The sequence below is a fragment of the Haliotis cracherodii genome, unplaced genomic scaffold (assembly GCF_022045235.1).
Source record: "Haliotis cracherodii isolate W230 unplaced genomic scaffold, xgHalCrac1.p SCAF_18, whole genome shotgun sequence".
NCBI lineage: Eukaryota > Metazoa > Mollusca > Gastropoda > Lepetellida > Haliotidae > Haliotis > Haliotis cracherodii.
Window position 1 is genome coordinate 17,715,449 of NW_027266273.1, and position 27,718 is coordinate 17,743,166.

General features: G+C 41.6%; 1 protein-coding gene across 1 annotated transcript in view; it reads left to right on the forward strand.

Moving 5' to 3' along the window:
* Positions 1 to 27,718, forward strand: part of LOC139465836 (low-density lipoprotein receptor-related protein 2-like) — a 91,079-nt gene that overhangs the window by 21,355 nt on the left and 42,006 nt on the right. Inside the window, exons 2-31 of the mRNA XM_071247773.1 lie at positions 2,803 to 2,922; positions 7,682 to 7,798; positions 8,237 to 8,359; positions 8,532 to 8,651; positions 8,780 to 8,905; positions 9,697 to 9,854; positions 10,032 to 10,258; positions 10,455 to 10,667; positions 11,762 to 11,979; positions 12,674 to 12,805; positions 13,340 to 13,564; positions 14,066 to 14,261; positions 15,025 to 15,201; positions 15,549 to 15,637; positions 16,196 to 16,336; positions 17,114 to 17,398; positions 17,920 to 18,033; positions 18,723 to 18,842; positions 19,463 to 19,699; positions 20,311 to 20,439; positions 20,805 to 20,930; positions 21,168 to 21,296; positions 21,886 to 22,005; positions 22,714 to 22,842; positions 23,610 to 23,818; positions 24,315 to 24,499; positions 25,112 to 25,340; positions 25,785 to 25,992; positions 26,291 to 26,419; positions 27,211 to 27,374. Of these exons, the coding sequence (XP_071103874.1) occupies positions 2,803 to 2,922; positions 7,682 to 7,798; positions 8,237 to 8,359; positions 8,532 to 8,651; positions 8,780 to 8,905; positions 9,697 to 9,854; positions 10,032 to 10,258; positions 10,455 to 10,667; positions 11,762 to 11,979; positions 12,674 to 12,805; positions 13,340 to 13,564; positions 14,066 to 14,261; positions 15,025 to 15,201; positions 15,549 to 15,637; positions 16,196 to 16,336; positions 17,114 to 17,398; positions 17,920 to 18,033; positions 18,723 to 18,842; positions 19,463 to 19,699; positions 20,311 to 20,439; positions 20,805 to 20,930; positions 21,168 to 21,296; positions 21,886 to 22,005; positions 22,714 to 22,842; positions 23,610 to 23,818; positions 24,315 to 24,499; positions 25,112 to 25,340; positions 25,785 to 25,992; positions 26,291 to 26,419; positions 27,211 to 27,374 (4,895 nt within the window). The remainder of the gene's footprint in view (positions 1 to 2,802; positions 2,923 to 7,681; positions 7,799 to 8,236; positions 8,360 to 8,531; positions 8,652 to 8,779; positions 8,906 to 9,696; positions 9,855 to 10,031; positions 10,259 to 10,454; positions 10,668 to 11,761; positions 11,980 to 12,673; positions 12,806 to 13,339; positions 13,565 to 14,065; positions 14,262 to 15,024; positions 15,202 to 15,548; positions 15,638 to 16,195; positions 16,337 to 17,113; positions 17,399 to 17,919; positions 18,034 to 18,722; positions 18,843 to 19,462; positions 19,700 to 20,310; positions 20,440 to 20,804; positions 20,931 to 21,167; positions 21,297 to 21,885; positions 22,006 to 22,713; positions 22,843 to 23,609; positions 23,819 to 24,314; positions 24,500 to 25,111; positions 25,341 to 25,784; positions 25,993 to 26,290; positions 26,420 to 27,210; positions 27,375 to 27,718) is intronic.

The following is a 27,718-nucleotide window of genomic DNA, read 5'->3' on the forward strand; positions in this document are numbered from 1 at the left end:
TTAGCTATCTCAAATGCTGTCTAACACTATCGTAAAAGTGTAACGTTATGACAAACTTGTCATGCCAGAAATAAATCACTCTAACCAACTTTCGATAGCGATCGTGCCGCGCTGATATTAAAACAGTTGTTACATTAAAACTATTTCATAGCTTTGTGTTTGCGTGACGAAACAGCGTTTAAATCAGTAGGCAACTCGGCCGCCCACGGAATAATAGTATCGTTGGTAGATATATATTATTCGAAGTAAAAATACAGCTCACATTGCCATTTGTATAAACGTTATCGGTTGATATATGACGCCGCCCTACTTTTAAGTACACCAAATATGTCACAATCAGGAAGATATGGCACCGTTGTCATTCCGGAACATATTTATACCAATATTCCACATTCTCAATGGTTATGTACTGAAAATAAGCAATCGAAACAACATTGACTATAACTGTGTATACTACAAAAACGTTTATATGAAGTTTACACGATATACGTCTTTTCCATTGGACGAGAGGGCGGTCACATGACGGCGAAGCTGAAGTTGATAAGTGTTTTTTACCCCTGGGAATTGCCTTGCACGAATAAATAGAGAAGCGTTGTTCCTGATCATTTAGACCCTTTTATCTTGAACTTATCGTTTTAGCATACACTGGGATACGTCGGAGGGTGTGACTGAATGCCCGTTCAAGGATACCCTCGCTAAACCAATCCCAGAGAACCAAACCAAGTAAAGCACATCCAAACTATCGAAGCATCAACTCTATCCGTGGCTAGAGTACAGTGACAGTCTACAGCAATCTATGAATTGTACTTAATGTCTGTTTGACACATATCTATAATCAAATTTCAATGATCGGCGATTTGATCAATCATGACATACACTTGATATAGCCACATGTTCATTAACATCTCCCCCGTTAGGTTTATCGTGTCGGCCATTTTGACGTCTTGTACTTGTACATGTAAATGTATTACGCTGTCATTGTGACTGACTTACTGGGGTAGTTCTTAACATACCTTTATCATCCAATGCTGGTATTATTTACGTACAAAACAAACTACAAAAGATGCCACTGCGAGAATACTTACGCTCATGTCATCTCTCCTTTTCGGAACAACTTCATTCCGCGATACAGGTGGTTGTGACAGAGTAAACTGGAAGTCACAGGTACTAGATGAAATTGGGTAGAGATCTACATACTTCGTGGTGAAAATAGTAATATAAAAAAATATAAAAAATGACTTTCACTTTGTGTGAGTTCATTGGAGTTCATACCTCTCTCTATGAAGGTTCATACCAACAAACTCACACAGAGTGAAAGTCAACTCTTAATTTCGATTTCACATTTTGACTTTTGAAATGAGTTCAACACTTTAACTGTTTTTTCCGTTTGTTTGTTTTTTGTTGTTGTTTTTTAGTTAGTTTGTTTTTATTTTTGTTTTTTGTTGTTTTATTTTATTCATTTTTTTGGTATTTTTATATATATTTTGTTCATTTTTTATTTTATTTTTATTTTTTTTATTTATTTTTTTTTGCGGGGGGGGGGGGGGGGGGGGGAGTGTTTAACGCCGCACTTCGCAATATTCCAGCTATATGACGGTGGTCTGTAAAAAATTGAGACTGAACCCGAAAATCCAGTAAATGTTATCATCGATCCACAATTGGGATACGATGACATGCATCAACCAAGTCAGCGAGCCTGACCTCCCGATTCCGTCAGTCGCCTCTTACGACAAACTTAGTCGCCTTTTACGACAAGCATGGGTTGCTGAAGACCTTTATTCTAACCCTGATCTTCACGCGTGCATTCCGTTCGTTGTGACATAGAAGTAGTTGACAATGTTTAACTCTGTGGTCATTTCAAAATTTCCACTCCACATTTATATTAAACAATGATACAATCACACACCACATTTGAAACAAGATCATAATTAATTGTAGGTCACGAGGTCATTTTTAACAATAATATCAGATATGCTACCCAAACAAGGGTTACCATTACCCGATATTATTTATCGGAAAGATAAATCTGAGCAAAAGATTAAAAACACAGTTTTCTGTTATAACATTTGTGGGGATCCTTTTCGAAAGAGAACAGATACGTGACAACACCATAGTATCTACAGTGCATAAACGAAGAGAAATAATATGTTGACGTATCAGCATCTCGCGTCTCAATTGCATATATGTCGCGTAAATAATCCGGGTCATAGGTTAATTTCTCTTGTATATTTGCCATTTAAACTTATAATATAATATTAAATTAAAACCTATACCTTTCTCAGTATGTGTTGATGATACCTCATCTCAAACTATCTAGTGCCGTTTGGCACGCCATCCGTACTTCTAAAAGTTGAAAAACCCAAGAGCGCTAATGTGGAGTATTTGGCACAAAGACATTTGTTGACATATACTCTAAGATCATTATGAAAAACATATTTCCTATTACCCTGTCAAGGCGAGTGAAATCATCTTCAAAATGCTGAACTCAGCGTATATCGGAAACTTTCCCGAATGTAAAAAAAATAGTAAATGTTGACGCCGGAGAATAACCAGTCTCGATTATCCGCTGAAAGGCGAAATAACACTGAAAATTATATGAATGAATTATATGAAGAATGTTAATCTTTACGTGGTGTTCAGTGCATGGTAATTGCGTACTGACATAGCTGAGGAGCCGTTTTGAATGTATTTAGACGAGAAACGTTTGGTCGGGAATGATAAGACAGAAATACAGAAAATCCACTTATATGTGGATAAATATGTTATAAATATGGAATACAGATTTTATCTTATTTCTTTCAGCGTGTTTTCCATGCAACGACGGTGAATTTCAGTGTGACAACTGCCGGTGTATATTGGATACCTACCTCTGCGACCACGACAACGACTGCGGCGACAACTCAGACGAGAAGAGTAATTGCAGTAAGTCACAGCAATACTGATACTCCTCCAACGTACAGACCGTGCAATCTTTGTATATCATTGCTTCCCTTTTGTCTTAATAATAGATACTTCTACGCTGAAATTATAGATATTTTCCGATAATACATATCAACGTCAGCATTATAATTGTACAATAATTTGTGTTATAATTGTACAATAATTTGTGTTTTGGTTATTCTGTACACTGACTTTAAAAGCCAGTCATTTATACGTGTCTTCACGTCTAATGCTAATCGCATGCAAAAACCAGTCCAGACACTGATAAGGCTAATTTGAAACTACATTGGTAGGGAACACGTGAACACGTGGTTGACTTATGAATGTCATTCACTTGAGGTTTGTTTGTTTGTTTGTTTGTTGTTTAACGCCGCACTCAGCAATATTCCACCTATATGACGGCTGTCTGTTAATAATCGAGTCTGGACAAGACAATCAAGTGATTGATATCATCAGCATCGATCCTCGCCACTTGCATCCACCCGATCCCGTTAGTCGCCTCTTACGACAAGCGTAGTCGCCTTTTACGGTATTCATGGGTTGCTGAAAACCTATTCTGACCTTGATCTTCACAGGTGCACTTGAGGTACTACCGAAATCTCGCACTGAAAGAATAAATCTGTAAAAGGCCGGAAACATCCCTGTGTTCATTGATAAATGCCTTATAAAGATATAGGAGCAAGTGTTTCGTGCCATGAACCAAACACAGTCAGCCTGCAGTTACCGTATACTGCCCTGTGATTAACATTCATTAACTCAGAGCGACAAAAAAATTTCCTTAATCACGAGAAGTCTCTACTGGAAACGGAGTTCATTGTACTATTCCGACTATGTCGTAAACATTTGTTTATGGATCACTATCAACTAGTGATGATGCTAGGTGTTCGCGAAGCGTCAGCGTATTCTGACCCATCGGTGGCACCCGTCAACAGATGCAATAAAGGCACATCGCCAGCAGCACTTGTCACTCCCCTATTTCAGATAAGTTGTCTCTTACAGTAGGTACGGGATACTCAGGATTGAAGTTCATGTAACTATGACCCTGTTTGTATCATGGCCACATATACAGAAGCAAGGGATGAGATATATAAAGAAGATAGGGATATAAAAACAACTCAGAAAGAATAAGGAGGTCGACCTTGACCAAGAACAAATCATGCAGTGATATGCTTTTTGGAGGGATGTTGGTCTAGAAACCGCTTATTTGTAGTGTGAATTATATGGTCCAGCATTTGTTTATGGATCACTAGTGATGATGCCAGGTGTTCGCGAAGCGTCAGCGTATCCTGACCCACCGGTGGCACCCGTCAACAGATGTCAGCAATTGTCACTACCCTATTCCAGATTAGTCGTCTCTTACAGCAGGCACGGGATACACGGGATTGTCATTGTAACTATACCCTCTTGCTCTCATGGCCACATATACAGAAGCAAGGGATCGGATATGCGTCTCTGAACAAAGGATATAGGGATATAAAAACAACTCAGAGAGAGTAAGGAGGTCGACCTTGACCAAGAACAAACCATGAAGTGATATGACTTATTGAGGGATGTTGGTCGAGAAACCGCTTATTTGTAGTGTGAATTATATGGAGACGTTGGTCCAGCAACGATTGATGTAAAGTGATGTATGTGGCAGTTGAGTTACCCGCTTTACTTAAACAGATGATCAACATTGAGGCCCAGTACACTGTACAAATGTGTTGAGAATGTAAACACATACAAGACATGTTTAGAACTAAACACGTTCTGGAATGTGTTTTGATCCAAATCGGAATGCACATTTGGTCTGTTCTATCTAAACACGTTTAAGATACCGTCTCAGCCTAAACACCACCTAAACACGACATCCCTATGATCTAAACATGTTTGAATTTAAACACGTTTAAACCTGTTAAGAACTTAAATATGTTTAAAAAAGTACGTACCATAAAGCAATGAGTCAAATATGGATGATATGTATAATACACATTGAAATTAGATGTGGAAATCACAACATAAATATCACATGAACTTACAGCAAACTTTGTACACTACCAATTCAAAATATACAACTAAACCAAGCTAGGTTCAAGGTGAAGAGGACAGTTGACTTCTATGACAAGTCTACGTAGCACAGGTGGTGACGTGAAGCACTACCTACCGAGAAGTTGCCGGTTCGTATCCCGCCGAGGTTCAAAAAGTGTTGTATTAAAAAAATTGTTCCTGTGTGCCTGATAGTATTTCTCTGATATGGAAACAAGGAAGCTGACAATGAAGGTATATCTGATTACTACGATAGACCCTTAACTTTGTTAGTTAAACCCCTCCCCCCATTCTTCTGAATACCCATTAAACGCCACAGTTTAACATACCGAGAGCCTCTTTTTGAAATAACCGACAAAGAAGGTAGTATACGTATCAAGGTACCCGGGTATCATTGGGTGTAAAGGCGTCTTACACCCATTTACCCCCCCCCCCCCCCCCACACACACACACACACACACACATCTGTTTAACTGTAAAACACTATCCTAAACATGTCAAAATTATAGGACATTTTTACAGTGTAGTGACTATGGTTTGTAGTGACATAAGTTCAGTAGCGATTACGTGGTAATTGAGTTTATAGTGGCAGAGGTCCTTGAGTGAGATTTTTTTTATGCTGCTTTGAACAGTTTTTCTGTTACATAATGGCGTGTCAGCTTGATGTGGGAGGAAAACTTGAGCTTGTACATACATGTAGCACTTAGTTGAAACCAACCAGATTATGGTGCTGACAAACCTAGAAACATAAGCAGGCCTAACCTCGAATCTTTGAGGACAGTTGAGTTTATACGGTGACGTGGCCAGGATCGATGTCTTTTTGCATGGTTAATAGTGCCACGTGGGAACCACAACAGGTGCGTCAAACGCTTCATGCTCGTACATTCTCTTCATGCCCCGCGTGTTGTTGTATGTGTTGCAGTGGGGTTAATCTCCCTGCATGTTAGATGAATAATGCATCGCCACCTGCAAACGGTAGATATGGCGTCACTGACGAAGAAGCCACACACTATGGTAGTAATTATAATTCTATTCCAAGGTGATATTGAGGAAGTACAGAAGTTAGGAATCACTCACGTCAGCTAGATTTTGACAGGTTTATTTGGAATTACTTTCTTTTATTATCTGTTCGTGAAGTGGTTACGGACACCGCAGACACCTGGGTCGTAATCCGTGTCTAGTAACGATACTCTCCGTGAGTGTTGGAAATAGACGTGATAAGTATCATTCAAACAAATCAACATACACAAACAGTAATTAATGATTCTCTGACGCACTGGTTACATTATCTATGACCTGTGGCCAAGCAGTTCGGTGTGGTTGTTTGTGTGCTTTGAGACAGTTTAAGGATGATCTGTGGTCTGTAAATGTGATGCCTAACGTTTCTAATGTGAGTGAATGTGGTATTACGCTGCTTTTAGCAATAGTCCAGACAGACCAAGGCGGGGGACATCATGACCGAATATAGTTTTACGCCGCGTTTAGCAATAGTCAATACATATCCAGGCGTTTTTACTGTGCATGGAGGCTTTTGATAATGATACTCTTCTGTATGTACAGACATTAAATTATGACACGTTACTGTGTATACTGATTTTTTAAAACGATACTTTGTTATCTAGATGAATGCTCCATGGTGTAATGTCTTTTTAAGATTCCGTAATTCGGATGTTCCTGTTCGCTGTTTCGGGCTTGGTGGCAAATGCACGAATGAACACGTGCAAAGTCTCTTATAACTGTATTGTGTTACAGGCTATTTATATTATCGCTTTTGTAACCCGTCACTCATCGTGACAGAACATGTATGACATGTTGCATGAACTATTCAGGCATATTCAAAGCCAGTTAATTTATTTTTTATACGTGCCGAGAGGATTCCGGGTTAGAACAGATCTCCACCAACCTATGGTGGTCGTAAGGTGAGACTAAACTGATCGGGTGGTCGGTGTGGATCGTTGGCCAAGATGTTTAACAACCACCCAATTACCTTCCAGTGATCTACCCAGCTGAACTAGACATGAAGGAGACCAGTTAAACCGCCCCATCTGTTCATATTTAGATCTGTGCATAAAAAAACCTCCTCATGACTGTATGACAAAATGGATGACTTCAACTTTTCAATAGTCGACATTCCCTTTGTGTCGAGTAATATTCCAGCAACTCCAACCTTTGGTGTCAACATTTCAAAGAACGTCGTACGACTCTAACTCAAAATGCCTCAGTATAGCTTTCAAAAAGTTTGATGGTAGACTTGTGCAGGACATTTCCAAATTTGATGCCCGTTGCAATTCCCTATTTTGCCTTGTACCATTGTGTTCCCTTGGTTTTTAAGACAACAATTGACTTGCCTTTGCATGTGTTTGTGATGGATGCCACCGTTGGGGCAGGATACGCTCACCATCTCGCGAACACCTAGTATCATCACTATTTGATAGTGATTCATAAAACATGCTTATGATATAGTAAGAATCGTACAGTGGTTTCAGCATTTAGCATTTATGGATATAGTTTTTGTCGCTTAAATTATTATCATTATCTGGTCAAGTCTGGATTATTTTAACGGACACGGTCATACAGCTTGAATATTACAGACTTCGGCGTTGAAAAGCAAACAAGCAAACAAACAAACAAACAATTCTCGACAAAACCAAACAGAGAACTACTACGTAGGGCTGCCGTATATACAAGTTAGTATAGAAATGTTTGTATGTTACAGCATACCCGGGGTGTTCAGGTTTTGAGTTCAGCTGCAAGAACCAGCGTTGTGTGTCCCAGAAATGGGTGTGTGATGGCAGCGATGACTGCGGGGACGGTTCGGATGAGCTCAACTGTGGTAGGTACCTTCCCAGCCACACGTTTATATAAATACTTGGCCTAGGTGATATAATATCATTTTATTATAATAATGTGTGATTTCATCAGAATACCCGATAAATGTTATTGTTTCATAAGACGGTATATACTTTTAATTTTCTTCGGAATTCCTGTTGAATTATTTGTTTCAAAAGAAGGTACACCTCTTTATATGTAAAAGATAAATACGCTATATACAACAAATGTTATTGCAGTATGCACAGATGCCCGCGTTTGTTATCAATTGAAACGAATACTTGCTTTGATTATTGTACGTTAAGTGTACTATTTGGAACAGCTGTGTTGTAATATTGTGCATATGGTAAGAACCCGTGTGGTGTGAACGGTGCAATGTATACTCAGGCATACAAACCTGTATTTGTATTTCATGTCGACTCTATGGGAAATATTATTTCAGATAAATACGCCTGCCTTCCCCAGGAGTGGGCGTGTCCATCCAGCGGTTATTGTATCCCTATATCCACTGTCTGTGACAACAATGACGACTGCAGCGCCGGGGACGATGAGGTGGAGGGTTGTAGTAAGTATACTAAGTAAAGTCTCCCTCAAGACAAGGAAAACAAGTATTCTGGAACGGTCTTCAGGTTGTCTAAACCATATTTCTCCGGTAACCGAGACATGTTTGGAGACAATTCTTGGTTTTTAAACACTCCTACGCAAGCGTGTCATTAATAGGCTTGTTTTCATTCAAGGCTCATCAAGTTGTACCCAGCTGTCATGTGATCATGCCTGTCGCCCCACCCCCTCAGGCGGCGCGTGCTACTGTAATGCGGGATTTACCATCGACCCCACGGACAACAGAACATGCATTGGTAAGATATCACAGTATATACATGGATAGGTGTGTTTTATGATCAAATAATTTACCTCAAACTCTAAGAAGTAAAGAACACTGTACATGCTTAGAATGAATAGTAAGTCCAAACAATATTGCTTACAGATTTTGACGAGTGTTCAACCTGGGGATTCTGCGACCAGGGCTGTGTGAACACCATTGGTTCCTACAGCTGCAGCTGTGACGCCGGCTACACCCTCTCCCCTGATAACATCTGTACAGCCAACGATGGTGAGACGCAGCTGACGGACGTATAAGATCTGTGTCAAACGTCCGCGCAATATAAAAGATATACGCCCATGTTTGATGGTGTCTAAAATGAAAAATAAACAGGAAATGCGTATTCGATGGTTTTGTATTTGATACCGGTATAATCGTTGTCCATTGGACCTTAAGTTTGCATGTCGTTGGGAGACTGTTTTCATCCTGGTAACCTTTTGATATTGTTTGTAATTTTGTGATATAATTTTCAAGTGTATACTTTCTTTTGCCCGGCTGAAGCCCATTTCTAGTGTCCACCGCCGTGATATTGCTGGAATATTGCTAAAAGCGGCGTGAAACCAAACTCACTCACTCACTCTTTTGCCCGGCAGTTTACTTCTGTCACAAACCATTTACAGATGACCACACGAGTTCTCGTTTTGCGTAACGACTGAATAGAGTATCGTAAAATGGTATCAGAAGAGAACGCTTTTGGTATAATTTTATTCAATACCAACGTTAGATATGCAGTTGAATGTAAATAATTTGAGAACAATTTTTACAGAACCGAAGTCGTTAGTCCTGTTGCCCATGAATACAGATATGCCCAAATATGAGTTATTTTCATAACCATCAACAAAGAGTTTCTGCTACAAGGTTACGTCAAATTTACGTCAGACACTTGTACAATTAGTGCGTATGTGAAATACCAGTATCATATGTCATTTGTCATTATCAAAGTAACTCAAACAGAAGTCTTTTGATATGATGCTGAAAACGTATTAGTTTATTTAGTAGCACTTTCAATGGTACACTTTCAGGCGGCACGATGAACATTGTGTTGTCGACGGGCAAGAGTGTGATTACGATGGATCGAGATGGTGAGAACGTGGTGGAGCGTATGACGGCGTCCGTGTCGGACCTGGACGTCAGTGTACACAACAACCTCATCTTCTACATCAACTCCACTGACAAGAAGGTACAGTAGCCGCGTAATTTCCCCCAGTCCATGGCCAAGAACCATGTGACCATGCAGATAGCATGGTACAACATTATTCTCTCTGTATGCCATTGGGATTGCTCTTTTGACATCCCAATTCCTATGTAAATTGTCTGTGCGCTTTATGTGTACCGGATGTATGTCTGTTTCCATCAGGTGTACCAGGTGAACATCAATGGCAATTCAGGTCGGCGACTGCTGCCGACGCAAGGCGTATCCAACCCTCAAGCCATCGCCTACGACTGGATAGGCAACAACCTCTACATGGCCGAGAGGGACAGCGCCAGGATTGACCTATTTTCCCTCAGCAATGACAAACAACGTAACATCATATCAAATGAGCTCAAGTGGCCAGCATCTATTGCCCTTGATCCAGTGAAAGGGTGAGTATTTCATTTCATGTCGTTTTATGAATTTTTGGAAGATGTTCAATTCTGCAGAGTGTTGTAATGAGTTGTTGAAATAATATCATGTACCTCCTATAAACCTTGTATCTGTTATTTTTTAATCACCGTTAATCCCATCTCACGCATTTTTTGTCTGCTGTGGAGTTACGGGCTGTTTTGTCCTGTTTTGCAGGTACATGTTTTTTACAGACATGGGTACCACGGACACTCCCAACTCCGCCAAGATAGAGCGGGCGTACATGGACGGCAGTCACAGGATGGTGTTCCATCTGACCAAGATCCTGGCTCCTCGTTCCCTCGCTGTCGACCTCGCTGCTGAGCGGGTGTATTGGATAGACACCCATTTGGATCATCTAGAAACAGTGGACTACAATGGACTGAATAGGTGGGTCTGCTGTGGCCACACTAATCATTCTGTGATGACATCAATCATGTTTAGTGAAAGTAAGGTCCACATATATCGTCGGATTATATGTTTTCGAACATCATTCGTTTTCGGACGGCCATGTTTAAAGTGATTCCTCGCGCTATAACGAGGTGTGTGGCGTCACAAAGACATTGTAAATATTTGGATAATTGTTTGTCTTTAAGATAAAGTTGTCTTTTATAGGTGAGTGAGATCTTTTACAGTTGTTCAGGTGATTAGCGGGAAAACTACTTAATGTTTCTTTAGCGTCTGAAAACCCATATCACGAGGATACATACAATGGAAGTTAGGATTGAAAATTGATCTAATGAATTATTGATAAGATATTTACTATGTTGGAATGGAATATATTTAATGCTATATGCATTTATTTAAATAAACCCATCTGAAATATATGAGAGAGATGGGTTAAGATAAATGGCGTTGATTATAAGTATAATGATTCATGAACATGTTCATGCCTGTTTTGTAACCGCCTCCATGGTCTAGTAGATCGAGTGTCTGTCAGGAGAACGAAAGATTGGTGGTTCTATCCCCTGGCCGCGTTTTGTCAAAAGACGTTGAAAGTTGACAGTTTCTGTCACCGTGCCTGGAAAGGAAGCTTTCAACTAATCTGAGTAGTGGGACATTGACTTGACTGGCAGGCGCGGTAAACTGTAGGCTAGGACTACAAAACCGACATAAGCCCGGACCGCATAAACGTGCATGCACGTCGTTATGTGAATCGAATAATCTTGAAGGCGACGTCGAACCTCATTTCAACTCGCCTCCTACCTGCCTGTGTTGTATCGCGTACACCTGAACTCAAACATCGTTATTCCAATTTGCGCTAATTAAGAAACCACTGCTGAAATTCTCGACAGTTATAATTGGTAACGACTAAATCTATATATAGGGACATTGCTGCTTTACAACTAATAGTTAATCCGGACAATCGCTAATCCGGACGATTTTCCTGTAACGGTAACGTATGGAATAACGGGGTTTCGCTATACTAAGGTTTTCTAAGCAGGTTTGTTTTAAGCATATGTTATCCTGGCTGTATGTTATAGGCACACAGTGATACGGGGCGGGTTAAACATCCCTGCAGGATCCAGCCTCGCCGTGTTTGAGAACCAAGTCTACTGGTCAGACATCACCAAGATGGGGCTGCTACACACTAGCAAGTCGAACGGTCAGAAGACCATCACACAGATCTACAAGGATGTTGGGGTCAAGCCGACCAGCGTAAAGATCTTCCATCAAACCGTGCAGCCAATGCAGAAACGAGGTGAGGGTCATAAATGTCACCGAGATCTACAAGTTCATTAAACAAACAGGCTGTTTTTGCAGTGTCGGGATCAGACTCAAAACCTTAAAGTCAATACCTAAAGGTTGTGGACAAATTTACTGTGGTCGTCTAATGAAAGCTAATTTTGGAATGATGTCTTTCAAGAACTAATTTCAGTCGTCTCGAAGGGATCAGATAAAGTAAATTGTTGTTTCAACATCAATAAATATGTTCTGGCCGTCGCTTCACACAGTAACCTTTAGTATTCAAGTACAGTAGACTACGGTTAAAACGAAAAAGCTTACAACGAACTGACGGATATAACGAACTCACTTTTTGGTCCCCACTATTTGCAGTAGTTATGCTGTATATATGCTTATAACGAACTACGGTTATAACGAACTAAAATTAGTAGTCCCTTTAAGTTCGTTATAACAGTAGTGTACTGTAATATAAGTGAGCGTCTGTTTAAACAGTTTTTCTTTTAGTCAATCAAAAAGCCAGAAAAGTGTTATGAAAGAATTTTCTGGTTAAATTTGGATAACATTTCTTCCAACAAAGCATAATGTTATCCAAGTACGTCCTATGGATTTTGAAAAGTGACATAACAATAATTAGTGTGATAACATCTGCAATAATTAACCTTTTCAGTTTTAAGCTAGACACATATCAGTTCCTTATGTTCTCCTTCCAGCAAACCCTTGTGCGTCTGGACCTTGCAGCCACATCTGCGTCGTCACCCACACCACCGACAACGCCGACCTCGGTTACCGCTGCATGTGTAACGCAGGTTTTACATTGGAGAAGAACCGCGTCAACTGCACAAGTGAGTCCTTATATACACGATACAGTGAATAAATGTGGGTGATATACGTGTGTGGGTGATGAGACGGACCAGTGATTGATAGTGTGACCGTTGACCAAAAGCATCAGGATGCGATGGCATGCTAAATCAACAAACATATGCTGTCTTCTCAGAATCTCTCTTATTAAAGTGTCAGTCAAGTCCATATACGATTTACAACGAGCATGTGCTGATAGGTTATTTAACAAGAATCGGTTACCCATGTAGGAGTAAGTAAGTGAGTGGGTTTTACGCCGCTTTTACCAATATTCCAGAAATATCATGGCGAGGGCCACCAGAAATGAGCGTCCAACTCATGTTGGGAACGGACTCTGGCCTTCGGCGTGAAAAACGAACGTATTAATCACTAGGCTACCCTATCGCCCCTGTAGGAAAATATAGCGTATTTTTGTAAATTTATCTGTCACAAAGGTAACATTATTTGTGGTTTCAATGCAACTGAAATATATATGTATATGTATTCGTTTTGTGTAAAACAATGCCCTTCTTCCCCAGAGGTGACACAGTTTATCCTGTTCGCCTCCATGCAGTCTGTACGTGGAATTCCCCTTGAAGAGCCCACATCTTACGCCACGGACAACATTCCACAAATCACGGGCCACCGTCGGGGTCGCATGGGCATGAACTACGTGGCTGTGGACTATGACGCTGAGAATGAGACTGTGTACTTCTCTGACGTTCGTAACAGAGTCATATACCAGGCACAGGTCGGCCAGTCAGGCAAGTGTACACTCAGCATACCATTATTTTATTGGATCGAAGTACCATACCGTTAAGACGTCGTACAGTTTAGTTAATATATTTCTTTGCTTGTCTGTACAGATAATGATACTACTGCAACAACACATGGTAGACAATCCCCACGAATCTTAGAACGTTGTTTATGTGAATGGCGGGTACTACTGTTAGGGACTCTTTTCGCGAACACCTGGTGTCATCACTAGTTTCCTGAGGTCTATTCACATATTTTCACGACTACTTTGCCCTTTACGCCAAACAGAATCTGCTTATCAAGACTGGTTATTCTCTTGCATTGACATTTTATATTTATTAACGGAGACAGTGAAGCTCAGTTAGTCCGAAAACCTTGGATTTCGAACGATTAATGTTCGCTTGTTAAACAGTAACGCACTTTAGTCAAGTAGATCGATAAAGATATCTGTATACTAGTTTAATGTATGCAGTTAAATTATAACACAAAGTTGTTTCCACTTGTCACAGAGGCCACCCCTCTCGTGGTAAATCATATACGGTCCGTGGAGGGCATGTCGATTGACTGGATCGCCAAGAACCTCTACTACACCGACTATGCGCGCAGCTCCATCTCCGTCGTCCGACTGCGCAACCCTGGTGACCGCAGGGACATCATCGAGGACCTCGGAAATCCACGATCTGTTGTCGTTCATCCTTTAAAGGGGTACAGATACTTCTCCTTTCTTATCCAACACATCATTGTTCTTCCTTGAAGGTCTGATCTTCATGATCAGCAACCCATGCCTGTCGTGAGAGGCGACTGACCGTATCGGGGGATCGGGCGTGCTGACATGGTTGATGCAAGTCATCGAATCCCAACTGTGTAGATTGGTGCTCATGATGTCAATCACTACATTTTCTGGTCCAGACTCGATTATTTACAGACGGCCGTTATATAGCTGGAATATTGCTGATTGTGGCGTTAAACAACAAACAAACCTTGACAACCGTGTATAACTGCATCTACCAACACGTATTGCTGTTCGGCTTTACAACAGTTAGTGCGCGGTTTAGTGTTGATGTTCATGTATTACACATTAAAATCAGGGGCTTCCATTCAAGAATCCAATTATTGTAATAATAAATCTTTAAGCGAGTTCCTTGTGGAATTGCGTTAAAGGTTTATTTCCGTATGCACAGAGCATCCATCAGATTTACCAGTACAAAGTTGTATGTGAATTGCTTTTGATTTGTGCCCATGGCGTGTCTGTAACCACTGACAACGTCATCAGTCAGATGAACTAGCACAAACTCTCTTCAGAACTACGCTGTGTTTCAGATAAACATTTGCATCGCTACAAACTAAATACAGTTAGGCCCGTATGTCGAACAAGCTATATTCTAATAAGATCTTGATTACATGCCGATGTCCACTTCATGGTAACAGTTCGTTGAGAATCAGCAATATCATTAACGTATCGCTGCAGCTGGCTGTTCTTCACCGATTGGCTGCGGAACTCCATGCAGACCCCCTACATTGCCAGAGCCTACAGCGACGGCAGCAACGTCACCAAGATTCGGGAACATGAGCTGGGCTGGCCAAACGGCCTCTGCATAGACTTCGCCGCCAACCGACTGTACTGGGTGGACGCTTTCTTTGACAGGTACCCGTGGATCACATGAACGCCTTTCACTAATTTAGTGCTGTAACATTAAATGTTCATTTTCGTTATTCCATTTTCTTAGTGGATTTTATTATTACATAATAGTTAAAAGAACGTGTCATTTTTTTCCACGCATATTGCAGTGCTTCAACCTTTGCTATGTAATCTATTCTTTACGTCTCCTATATCTTGTGCATATGGCGTTGAATGATGCTTAATGCTACCTGTAAAATGAGCCATTGCCCCTTCACCAAAATAGACACGAATCACGTTTGCTATGAAATGCTTATTCCTGTTTTACTGTGTCCTGATTTCAACCGTTTTGTATATCGTTCTGTTTTGCCTAGAATTCAGCATTCCGACTTCTCTGGAAACGATCTTCAGACCCTTACAGGGCACTCTATCACTCACCCATTTGGAATAGCCATATATAAAGGTCAGTGTTTGTGGCAAAAATGCCTTCAGCACGGACATGTGCACGATGCCATATCCGATTAGCCTATTAAACTAGGATGTGTTACGGACACAATGTCAGAAGTGATAAAAATATGTAAGAAATAAATGAAATTGTATTTTTGATATCTTATTATGAGATGTCCAAAATTTAACCTTTTGTGGGCACGGGTCAATATGATCTGACATCCACCGGAAACATGACCCTAACACCAGGGGGACATGAGTCTGTATACTTTTGAGTACATGCAGGCTTAGACTTTGCTTGAACGCTTGAACTAATCTAAAGATATATCATTATTTTGAGGAAAACTAAGATTTGATTAAAAAATATGAAAACGTACTGCTATGAATTTGTTTCTTAATAATAAGAAAGACAAGTTGAAACTGCATGACACAATAATAAGGCTACCACAAAGACAACAAAACGATTGCTCAAATGTCGAAAGTGTATTTATGGACTGTCTTCTTTAGTTGTAACCGACAGCTGCTCTGAACCCTCACCACTCACTCACTCATTCACTCACCCTCATATTGCCAGATTACATCTACTACACTGACTGGCGCCTGGAAGCCATTGTGAGGATCAACAAACGTGGGGGTCAGGAAACCAAGATCCGCTCCGGGGTGGGCAAACTGATGGGCATCAGAGTATATGACCACGACCTCCAGCCAGCTTCAAGTAAGTCTTGATTTTCTGTTTGTTAACGTTCTGTAGATATGAAAGTTATGGGATTGTAGTATGTTAATGTAAAACATTCAAAATGGCGTTTCCCAGATGGGACAGTGCTCCTGTCATGAGCGAGTGAGTGAGTGAATGTCTTCAAATATATGTTTGTTAATTGTTTAACGCCGCACTCAGCAATATTTTGGCTGTATGACAGCGGTCTGTTAATAATCGAGCCAAGGCCAGACAATCCAGTGAGTACCACTATGTGTATCGATTTAACTGATGGGATACGATTATCAACCAAGTCAGCGAGCATGCCGATCCCGTTACCCGCCGACAAGCATGGGATGCGGGGAGACAAATTCTCAAATATGTGATATTATTCATTGAATTTAGTTTCTTTTGGCATATATTCGTCTTTTGCGTCAGTTCTTCACTGATTTTGAGGTAGGGTTTGGGTAAGGTCTGCATGTGGCCTAAATGGAAAACAAGAGCAACGCCAGGATGAGCTATTCTGTACACACATTCACACAGTTTAATAGCAATAACATTCAAATAAGATCCTACTTCTCGCTTAGCTGATTTTGATGAGATTGTGTTTTCAGTCAATGAGTCAAGGATGGCCCAGTGGTCTAAGGCGACGTTTTTCCGTGCTGTGGTCCATGGTCAAAACTCTTGATCGATGGTCACACGAGAGCGGTAAACGTCACTTTCCTCTCACTCACACTGCCACGCAGGGTATCCGAGTTAAACCCAACTCACTCACTTACTCCCCCGTGATTGTTTCAGGTCAGAACCCATGTATCCGGAGGAACGGTGACTGTTCCCACTTCTGTTTCCCTGTGCCTATATCTGGAGGTCTGGTGAGGGTGGGGCGCCACTGCGACTGTCCCTACGGAATGAAGCTTGGTGACAACCAACGCACCTGCGCCATCAACCCTGACGAGCCCAACCCCACCAGCTGCCAACATGGGTTGTTCCAATGCGACAACGGCCGCTGTATCCCCCGGGGCTACAAGTGTGATGGAGACAACGACTGTCTGGATAACTCAGATGAACAAAACTGTCCAGTTGGTATGTTCACGTGGTGACTGTGGTGGAGCCTGTGTGGTTATGTCGCCATGAGCATCATTAGAGATAAAATACATGAACAATTAAGTCAATAACCTCAAGGAAAAATACATTACATTTGTCATTTTGGAAATTCGCTTCAACCATGCGTTGACCAATGCTGTAATGTAATTAATCCAACTGAATTTTGTCATGTGTTACTAAACTGTAATTTACAGTATATGTTGATCATGGTTCGAATATCCATGGTTCACTCAGATTATGATCAATTGACATGTCGGCAGTAGTCTCGTCATTGTAGTGTCATCAAAGTTGATAATGGACTCTCAGACTCTCGTTTCAAAACCCGATCTTAGAACTACGAGTGTCGTAACTCTGATGTTTTGGTGTAGACTTCTATAGCTGTAGCGCTACTACGGCTTGTTAACTTCATCCCACATTAAGGGTCGTGGTAAAAAAGAAAAACCGTATTAAGCGTCCTGAGATCAAACTCACCCACCTTTGCTTCTGTTACTGTGTATCAGAGACAACATGTCCCACCAACCGCTTCCGCTGTGACAACAGCCGCTGCATCAGCCGAGTGTGGGCGTGCGATGGCGACAACGACTGCGGGGATATGTCTGACGAAAAGAATTGTCGTAAGTACATTAATTCACCTACTCTTCACGTTTGCAGGGGCGGTGGGGTAGCCTAGTTGTTAAAGCGTTTGCTCGTCACGCCGAAGACCCGGGTTCCATTCCCGACATGGGTACAATGTGTGAAGCCCATTTCTGGTGTCCCCCGTCGTGATATTGCTGGAATATTGCTAAAAGCGGTGTAAAACCATACTCACTTCAAGTTTGCACCATACATTCGTGGAAATGGCCTCACGATACGACTGTTCCACGGGCATTTAAATCACCGCGATGGTCAGTTGGTAGCATTGTTTTTAAACTGCGTGTCGGTCACGCTCAAAACCCGGTTTCGCTTCCCCAATTTTTGCGAAGCCAATTTTTCTGGTGTTCCCTTTTCGAGATATGGCTAGAAATATTGCTAAAAGGGGAGAACACTGACTCACTCACTACATCCCCACGTGCGGTGACAAAACGCCTGTGTTTCAGAACATCAGAAAGTAACCCGTTCCTAGGACGCCATGGGTCACGAACATATATGTCGTGTTGTTTTACCTTTGTCAACTCCGCAAGGTGTAATGAGTACATATGTGACTGATTGCTTCCTGTTGTACTCCCAAGACCTGATGCGTCAGTGTTCCACATTGCTACTGAACTTAACCAACATGTACATGCAACCAACCCTCTAGTTAGTTAGCTCTCGTGTTTTTTTTCAGCGGACAAGACATGCAACCCCCTCGAGTTCCACTGTAACAACTCCCTGTGTATCTCACGTCGGCTTGTGTGCGACACCGACAACGACTGCGGAGACGGCTCGGATGAGGGAAATTTTTGTGGTTGGTAAATCATCCCTGCGATGTTTTAACGATTCGACTGAATCACTTACAATACACGACTTACATGAATGCACCATTTACAGCGGGAATGTGCACTGAAATATTACCAGTTCATGGGTAACTCGAATACATGGCTCGACATGATCACAGCGAAACAGCATATACATATGTAAAATACTGAAATATACTATCCATGGCCAAGGATATAGATGAAGTTATTTTCAGTATTTTTGTGCTTCACGCCAGAATCCTATGATTGTGGGTTCGAATACTTGTTCGCCCCGATTATGTTTCTTGGTTTGTCAGCTCCATACCCGTGCTCGTGGGTTTCACCGAAGTAGTAAACGTCTAAGGCTTACATCACTTCGAGTCTTCCTCCAACATCAGCTGAAACAAGTTGATATAATAGGAATTTTGTTCAAAGCGGCGTTAAGCCTAACTCATTTACTCATTCACTCACTTCAGCATTAATTTATTCAGTACTGATAATTTGTAATTCCTCATAACTTGGCTATTCTCCAAATAGACTTATGTTTTCCATACTCCCCGTTGCTGACAACGTGATACTAGTATATAAGAGATGGTTTGTAATTGATCCATGCTATTGAATCATCTGCCAGACACACACACCTGTCCCGTTGGATACTTCAAATGCAATGACAAACGGTGCATCCCGGAGTCGCGCGTCTGCAACGGCGGCAACGACTGCTTCGACGGCAGCGACGAAGTTGGCTGCCCGCCCCTCAACTGCACGGGATCTCGGTGGACCTGTAAGACCATCCGCCAGTGTGTCCTCAGAAAGTACCGGTGTGACGGCGTGGCTGACTGTCAGGATGAGAGTGATGAACACGAATGTCGTAAGTCACCAATAACCCCTATCTATCATGGAACAAGGAAGTTGAGGTGATCCGGGTTAGAATTGATCTTCAGCAACCCATGGTTGTAAGAGGCGACTTACGGGATCGGGTGGTCAAACTCGTTGACTTCGTTGATTGACTAGGTTGGGATTTTGTATCGAGATAAAAAAGTTATATTTAAAACTATTAGCCTGAATTATTGCCAAATAAATCACCTTGGAACAATGTATTTCTTTGGCAGACAATTTTCAACAGTCTGAAGCAAAATTAAAGAATTTTCCGTCACAAATTATGTTTTCTATAAAATCCAAGCCCTTCCCCCAACATATCAAATGGTCAGTGCCTTATAGAACCAGTCTGCGGAACGTCCGATGTGAACGCCAAAGTGAAATAATATTCATCAAAGACAGAGGCTATTTTTAGTGAAGGTTTAAAGACCGAGATTGAGGTCTTGGTGGAAGTAGTAAGTAGCTGGATGGGACCCATATATGGAACAATAGGATGACGTCAACGGAGGTTTATACTTAAGTCATCCACAGAATATGTAGAATCAGGATGTCGCGTTATTATTGTGTCGACATGTTCCGAAAACGTGATGTCACTGTCCCCAGCCACGCGGCCACCAGAAGGCTGCCACTCTGACGAGCTGAAGTGCGGTGTGGGCGGCTGCATCCCCAACAAATGGAAGTGTGATGGACAGGAGGACTGCGAGGACGGCACAGACGAACCTGACACGTGTCGTAAGTACACTTTCAAAATGAGAGAGTATCGGTATAGAGACATATAACTAGTCGTAGAAGTCGTAAAAGTAATCCTGACGTAGTTGATGACGTTGTTGTCTCTATTACGTTGTTGACGCGTTTACCTCACAAGACACAATCCACTTCATGCTGAATTTACACTAAATGCGTGTTATTCTAAAAAGCTTTGACAGTTTGTGTCTAGGTGGATGACTCGATAATTATTTACAATACGAGTCCATTAGATTTTGTATTTCATTATTCGGGAAATATAAATTGTAAGCAACATCCACATGTCTACCAGGCTTGTGGCAATGCACTTGTATGTGTCTGGTTAAGGTTTCAGCAATTATTTTTGTCATCAGCAACACCAACCTGTTTCGCAAACCGATTCCGCTGTAACAACGGACGCTGCATCTTCAAGGGCTGGGTCTGCGATGGCGATGACGACTGCGGAGACAACTCGGATGAAGATCAAGAAATGACATGTCGTGAGTGGCCCCAGCATTTGATAATTACCTTATTTCAATGTTCCCGACCAGAGTTCGAGATAACGGAGTTAATCATAATGGAATATTGTCACTGGGACGCAGTCACATAAGGTCACATGAATACATGGACGTTACAACTCACAACAAAATACAACTCAATATGTCTTCTTTTACTAGAACATATACAGTAGAATGCATTTGATGCTATAATGGATCATTCAATTAACTTTCTTTCAGCCCCACCCCCCTTCTCCTGCCCTGGTCAGTGGGAGTGTCCAGGGAATGTCCGCAAGTGTATCAATATAACCCAAGTGTGTGATAAACGTGAGGACTGCCCTGGCGGACACGACGAAAGCCCTGTCTGTAGTGAGTATATACCAGAGCGCATTTGGCAGAGAATATCAGAGCACTGTATGTACGTTGTAGTGAGTATATGTTGAAGCAATGTCTGCAGTGAGTATGAAATAGAGCACTACTTACACAAAATCCAACATCAAATTGTATTCATTGATTATCCGAATGATGAAAAAGTGACACTGGATGCTAGGATTGTTTGCATTGTTCAATGTGTGTCGTGTGTCAGACATGGGCAAAACATTTCTAAATTTGATCAGTGACCAAAATATATATAATGTCCTTTGTAATTCCCTTTTTTGACTTGTACCACACGTTCCCGTATTATTTCAGGTGAACAATAGACTTGCCTTCGCATGTGTTTACGACGGGTATCACCGGTGGGGCAGAGTACGCTCACCTTTCCGCGAACACTTGGCATCATCCCTATTTGATAGTGATTCATAAACACATGCCTATGACATAGTCGGAATGTAGAATGCTTTCAGCAGAAATTTTGTATGGCTATGGAAATGCTTTTATTGTATTTTATTTACAATGTCTTATGTGCAACATTTACAGCAGTAATGCATTGAAATGGTTTTGTCACGTTTATTTACAGACTCTGAAAGTTGTCGCTTCAAAAACGGAGGGTGCAGTCACCGATGTATCCAGACGCCACGGGGGGCGGAGTGCAGGTGCCCCACCGGTCAAGAGCTCAATGATACCAAAGTCTGTATAGGTAAGAGGAGCGGTGGGGTAGCCTAGTGGTAAAAGCGTTGGCGCGTCACGTCTAAGACCTGTTTTCGATTCCCAACATGGGTACAATGTGTGAAGCCCATTTTCCGTTGCCCCCGCCGTGATATTGCTGGAATATGTCTTAAAGCGGCGAAAAACCATACTCACTCACTCACTCACTGTATTGGTAAGCTGTGCAACATCTGTATTAGTAAGCTAAAATCACTGTGTGAATCAATAGGTATTTGTAAGTAGGCTTTGGCAACTGTATGTTTTGTATAGATCAATGCTGGTACAATTAGACCACTTTGAAATTAACACGCACATGTATCCACGTGTTTAGGTGATCGGTAATCAATGAGGATGTGTACCTATACGTAGGTAAGCACTGTTTATATCCGTATTGGGCTTGCCTAGTGGTTAAAACGTTCGCTTGTCCGCGTTCGATTCCCCTCATGGGTACCAGTTCTGGTGTTCCCACCGTGATATTGCTGGAATATTTCTGCAAGTGGCGTAAAACTGTACTCACTCACTCACTCACTCACTCACTCACTCACTCACTGTATTGGTAAGGTTAAGTCACTGTGTGGCATGTATATGTCTTAGATTGTATGCGTACTGTAACTTTAGTGTATACAACAATATCATTAACTATTTACCGCTGTGTAACGAAACACCCGTGAAGTACAGATGTTACCTGCTCTTATTGCAGACACGGACGAGTGCGCTGTGCCGGGTGCGTGCAGTCAGCTGTGTACGAACACCAAGGGTTCGTTCAAGTGCTCGTGCGGGCCCTACTATGACCTGATGCCGGACGGAGTCCACTGCCAGGCCAACCGAAGTAAGCATCAACTGTGCACCGTGTGTTAGGGGTGGAAATATAGCTTCATCGCCTTTACCATAACACAATGATGCCATTCTACAGTAGACACCGTACTTTAAATATATAACGTTAACGCCAGAGAATAATCGGTTTCGATAATTTGCCGAAACATTCCACTGGACGTAAAAGGCTAAATGGCGGTGGTACATAGTTGAATCGGTTACTGAAAATCAGTGATGACAGTGCTCGCAAAGTACAGATTGGAATGGTGAGTCCAAAACTGCATATAATGGTGTGTGTCTGGGATTGTTAGACCTACGCCCATGGAAATTTAATCCTATAGTGTTCCAAAACAGGACTAAACACAACTGTATCTGTATAATGGTTAGTCCTCCACTGCTGCTCTGAAATGGTTAGACCACTGACGTATCTCTGGAATGGTTAGACCACTGACGTATCTCTGGAATGGTTAGACCTTTGCTGTATCTCTGGAATGGTTAAACCTATGACGTATCTCTGGAATGGTCAGACCTATGCAGTACCTCTGGAACGGTTAAACCTATGACGTATCTCTGAAATGGTCAGACCTATGCAGTACTTCTGGAACGGTTAAACCTATGACGTATCTCTGAAATGGTCAGACCTATGCAGTATCTCTGAAATGGTCAGACCTATGCAGTATCTCTGAAATGGTCAGATCTATGCTGTATCTCTGGAATGGTTAACCCTGTGCTGTATCCAGGAGTGTTTAGTCCTAAACTGTAGCTTACGTCACATGTCCCCAGATTCCAGCCTCCTCTACATCATGGTGGCGACTCAGCAGTCTCTTGTGCGGTCTACGCTCAATGCCAAGGTGTACAGTGACCTCCCGGTGCCTGGCCTGAGATCGCTCTCCGGCTTAGACATCGATGTCTGGAATGACTACATCTACTTCTCTGACACGGGACTCAAGAAAATATTCAGGACTACCTATAACGGGACAAATCTAACTGAGGTACAGTCACCGTGATATCTAGTATATGTCCAAAATCTCCGAATGTCCATAAATGTTATAAATGTTATAAATCTCACATCTATTAATTCATATTTGAAACTCCCCGTGAAGATCCGGGTTAGAATTAACCTCCAGGAACTGTCATGAGAGGCGACTAACTGGATCGGGTGGTCAGGCTTGCCAACTTGGTTGATGCGTGTCATTGTATCCCAGTTGCGTAGATCGAAGCCCATGCTGTCAATCGCTGAATTGTCTGGTCATGACTCGAATATTTACAGACCACAGTCCTATAGCTGAAATATTGTCGAGTGCGTCGTTAAACACCAAACCAAACCAAAACATACATCAAACGTACCTACGTAGCTGAAATATTCCCAATGTCACGTTGACTTTTAACACAAATGAACAAAACGACTCCTAATTCTCAAGACAGTAACGGTGCTATATCCGCATATAGGATGTGGTTGTATTCATTGTTTGCTTGTTGTGAACGCAGATCGTAACGACAGGAATCGACGTTGTCGAGGACATTGCTGTGGACTGGGTGGCTGGGAACTTGTACTGGACGGACTACAGGATGGAGACGGTCGAGGTATCCCGAGTGGATGGCACAAACAGGGTCGTGCTCTTTAGCGAGAATATCACGAACCCCCGGGGCATAGAGGTCGACCCAAGAGACGGGTAGGAGCCTATCACATACCCACCCCTCTTGTTTTAGTAACTTATGAACTTGTATGTAAAATGCATTTCCAATCCATCCCTGACAGGTTTGTTGTGGCGATTAGGTACACAAGCAAATTGTAGGCCAACCTATGCTTCGTCAACTATTCCATCGCGAAGAAGCATTAAAAATATATATGTGACCAACCCTGAGATAAGGGACCAAAGGGTGAAAAAATCACATTTTGACTTTTGATTATATTTTAAAACAACAGTATCTTCGGAACTCAAAAATCACAATTAACAACCTTCCTTCAATTCATATTTATTTCAGAAATTCATGACATCAAACATTGGGACTCATTTTCAGATTTTAAACTGCAGTTTTAGACATAATGTCTGAAAGTACTAAATTGAAAGTAGACATGTATGCTGAAAGGTTTTGTATGCACAATTGTATTCTAGCCCCCATAAGGGTCCCAATTCTCCTGGTGGGTAACATATTTTGAACCGTGGTAATTAAGTCTATTATTCATACAAACAGGTAATTTAGGTACCTGTGTTTAACGAACGTTGTTTATTAACAAAAGAGACATTATTTTGAAAGCATCCTGTAAAAGCGTTTGTTTACAGCATCCGGCTTCTATTCTGGTCCGACTGGGGACAAAATCCAAGCATTCAGAGATCTGGTCTGGATGGCAGCAACCGCGAGGTGATCGTTTCCACAAACGTCTACTGGCCTAACGCTCTCACACTGGACTACCCCAACCAGCAAATCTACTTCGCAGATGCCCGGATGGACTTCATCGATGTGTGTAACTACGACGGTTCTGAAAGGAGGAAAGTGTTCTCCAATGACCACGTAAGCAATACTCAAGTGTTGTTTAATACACGATAACATTACATATATTGCGACCTCATACACTTAGAGCATAACCAATGGGCCCCGAATAACTGACTATAAGTCAACCCTAATTCACTAGGGACAAAATAGGGACGAATGAAACGAACCTATATCCGTTTATGGTTAAAATACGTTGTGTCCCTTGACGATTTCGGGTTAGAATTCGTCTTCAGCAACCCGTACTTGTCGTAAGAGGCGACTGACGGGATGGGGTGGTCAGGCTTGTCGACTTGTTGATGCATATCATCGTATCCCGAATGCGAAGATTGATGCTTGTGATGTCAATCACTGGATGGCCTGGTCACGATTATTTTCAAACCGCAGTCATATAGCTGGAATACTGCTGACTGCGGTGTTAAACACCAAACTTTGTTATTCCACTGACTCCAACCCATTTTGCAGTTTCTACGTCATCCCCACGCAATCACCATCCTTGAGGACTGGATCTACTGGACAGACCGCGCAGCCAGTCGCGTGTCGCGCTGCAACAAGTTCGACTGTTCCAACAGAACGGTGGAAGCCGCCAGTCTCAACCGACCTCTCGGCATCGTGTCGTATCATCAGTCTCGCCAACCCAAACTCATAGGCTACGCACCTGATGTGAAAGCAGGTAATAAATAACAATATATACTCATAGGATGGAAAGTTAATCAGAAGAGTAAAGAAAGTAATCTTCTGCTTGGGAGGAATTTATTGCCATGTTTGACAGTGCCGTGTGTATCAATCCCTCCTCAATAATCCAGTGCATGTTACCGACATTCTAGTTTGATATATATCGTATAACCTCCCATTCAGCAACCTATTTCGTAGACGGCAGAGCAGTAACAAACATAAATAGTTCCAAGTCTGGAAAAAGCACTTTGTTAATGTAAAGGTGTAACATTTAGGAGAATGTCTTATTGTTTCAGTAACCAACCCGTGTGCCAACCAACCCTGCAGCCACCTGTGTCTCCTGTCCCCCGACCCCAGCCCCGGGTACACGTGCACCTGCCCTGTCGACATGAAGCTGGATGCGTCCAACACCAACTGTGTTGAAGGTATGGAACTTGCACTGTGGGTAATCGTGGTCTGAGGTAACATGCGCGATACTGTTAGTAAACAATTGAAATATGAATACATCACTTCCAGTGGAATATGACAATATCAAGTTTTCAATTAATCAATTTAGTTTAATGCAAATAAGCAAAAATTCCTTTGAATTAGTTTAACCATTTACAATGTACCTTACAACCAGCTGTTTTGAAAACGTTATTTTGCTTCATTTAGAAGCTTTTCCATAACGACATTGATCGTAGCTTTTAGGCACGAGATAGGATATTTATGTAAATGTTATTTGTACCTGATCGTTGTTGTATATAGCAATACCACAGACACCCTGAATACAAAACATAGAGTTCTGGTGACCTGAGGTATACTCTCACTTTGATTTTATCTCATCATATGGCCATAGAGATGTAGAGATAAGTAGGCTCAAGCAAAATAGATTTTTATAACATTTTCAGATCACAAAACAAATACATAGCCAGAGTAAGATTCCTAATCGCTGCCCCTCAAACATGAGCTTCAATTCTCAGCAAGTTAAAATTGAACTGTGAAAGAGGAACAACGACCCGTTGATCATTTCCAGTCAATTATGGGTCAAGACGTTTTGCCTTGTGTGAAACTAACATTACGCTTTAGATTAATCAGAAAATATCTAAGTGATACATCATAAAATGAAGACGAACAGAAAGGTGAATCATAGGAATTAAACTTTCTGAGAGCCACTTTGTCCGAGCTTACTCGCCCTACAGACAATGCACAACAGCATACAATCGTCCTATTGCAGCCCATGAAGATGTTCTTCTGTACATGACCAACACGCAGCTTGCAGGAATAAACCTGGCAGAGAAAGAGGACGCGGCATTTGTCCCCATCAGTGCCATTGCTAGTGGTCTTGACTTCGACTACGACAGCGAAAACAAATTCGTCTACTATGTCCAGTCAAAGGTTGTAAGTAAAAGAACATATTTCGGTTTTGTAAGTCTGTATTTTACAGTTTTCGTCCTTCATCTGTTCTGTATGTTACAGACAATGCGTTAAATATGACTTGTGCATTTAGCGCTTTACAAACTGACTGAAAGATCTGTCCATTTATTTAACAGATTGACTAAAAATTATAAAGAAATTCAAAAGGGCTTAAAACATTACAATAGATTAATTAGTGTAGGACGAGAAGCAAACAAATAAAAAATATACATTCTCTTCGTTTTCTTTTTTAATCATATCATTTTCAGTCTCATGCTTATGAAATTTACCGTCAAAATGTTTAGAATTTGGAACACAATATACAGGTT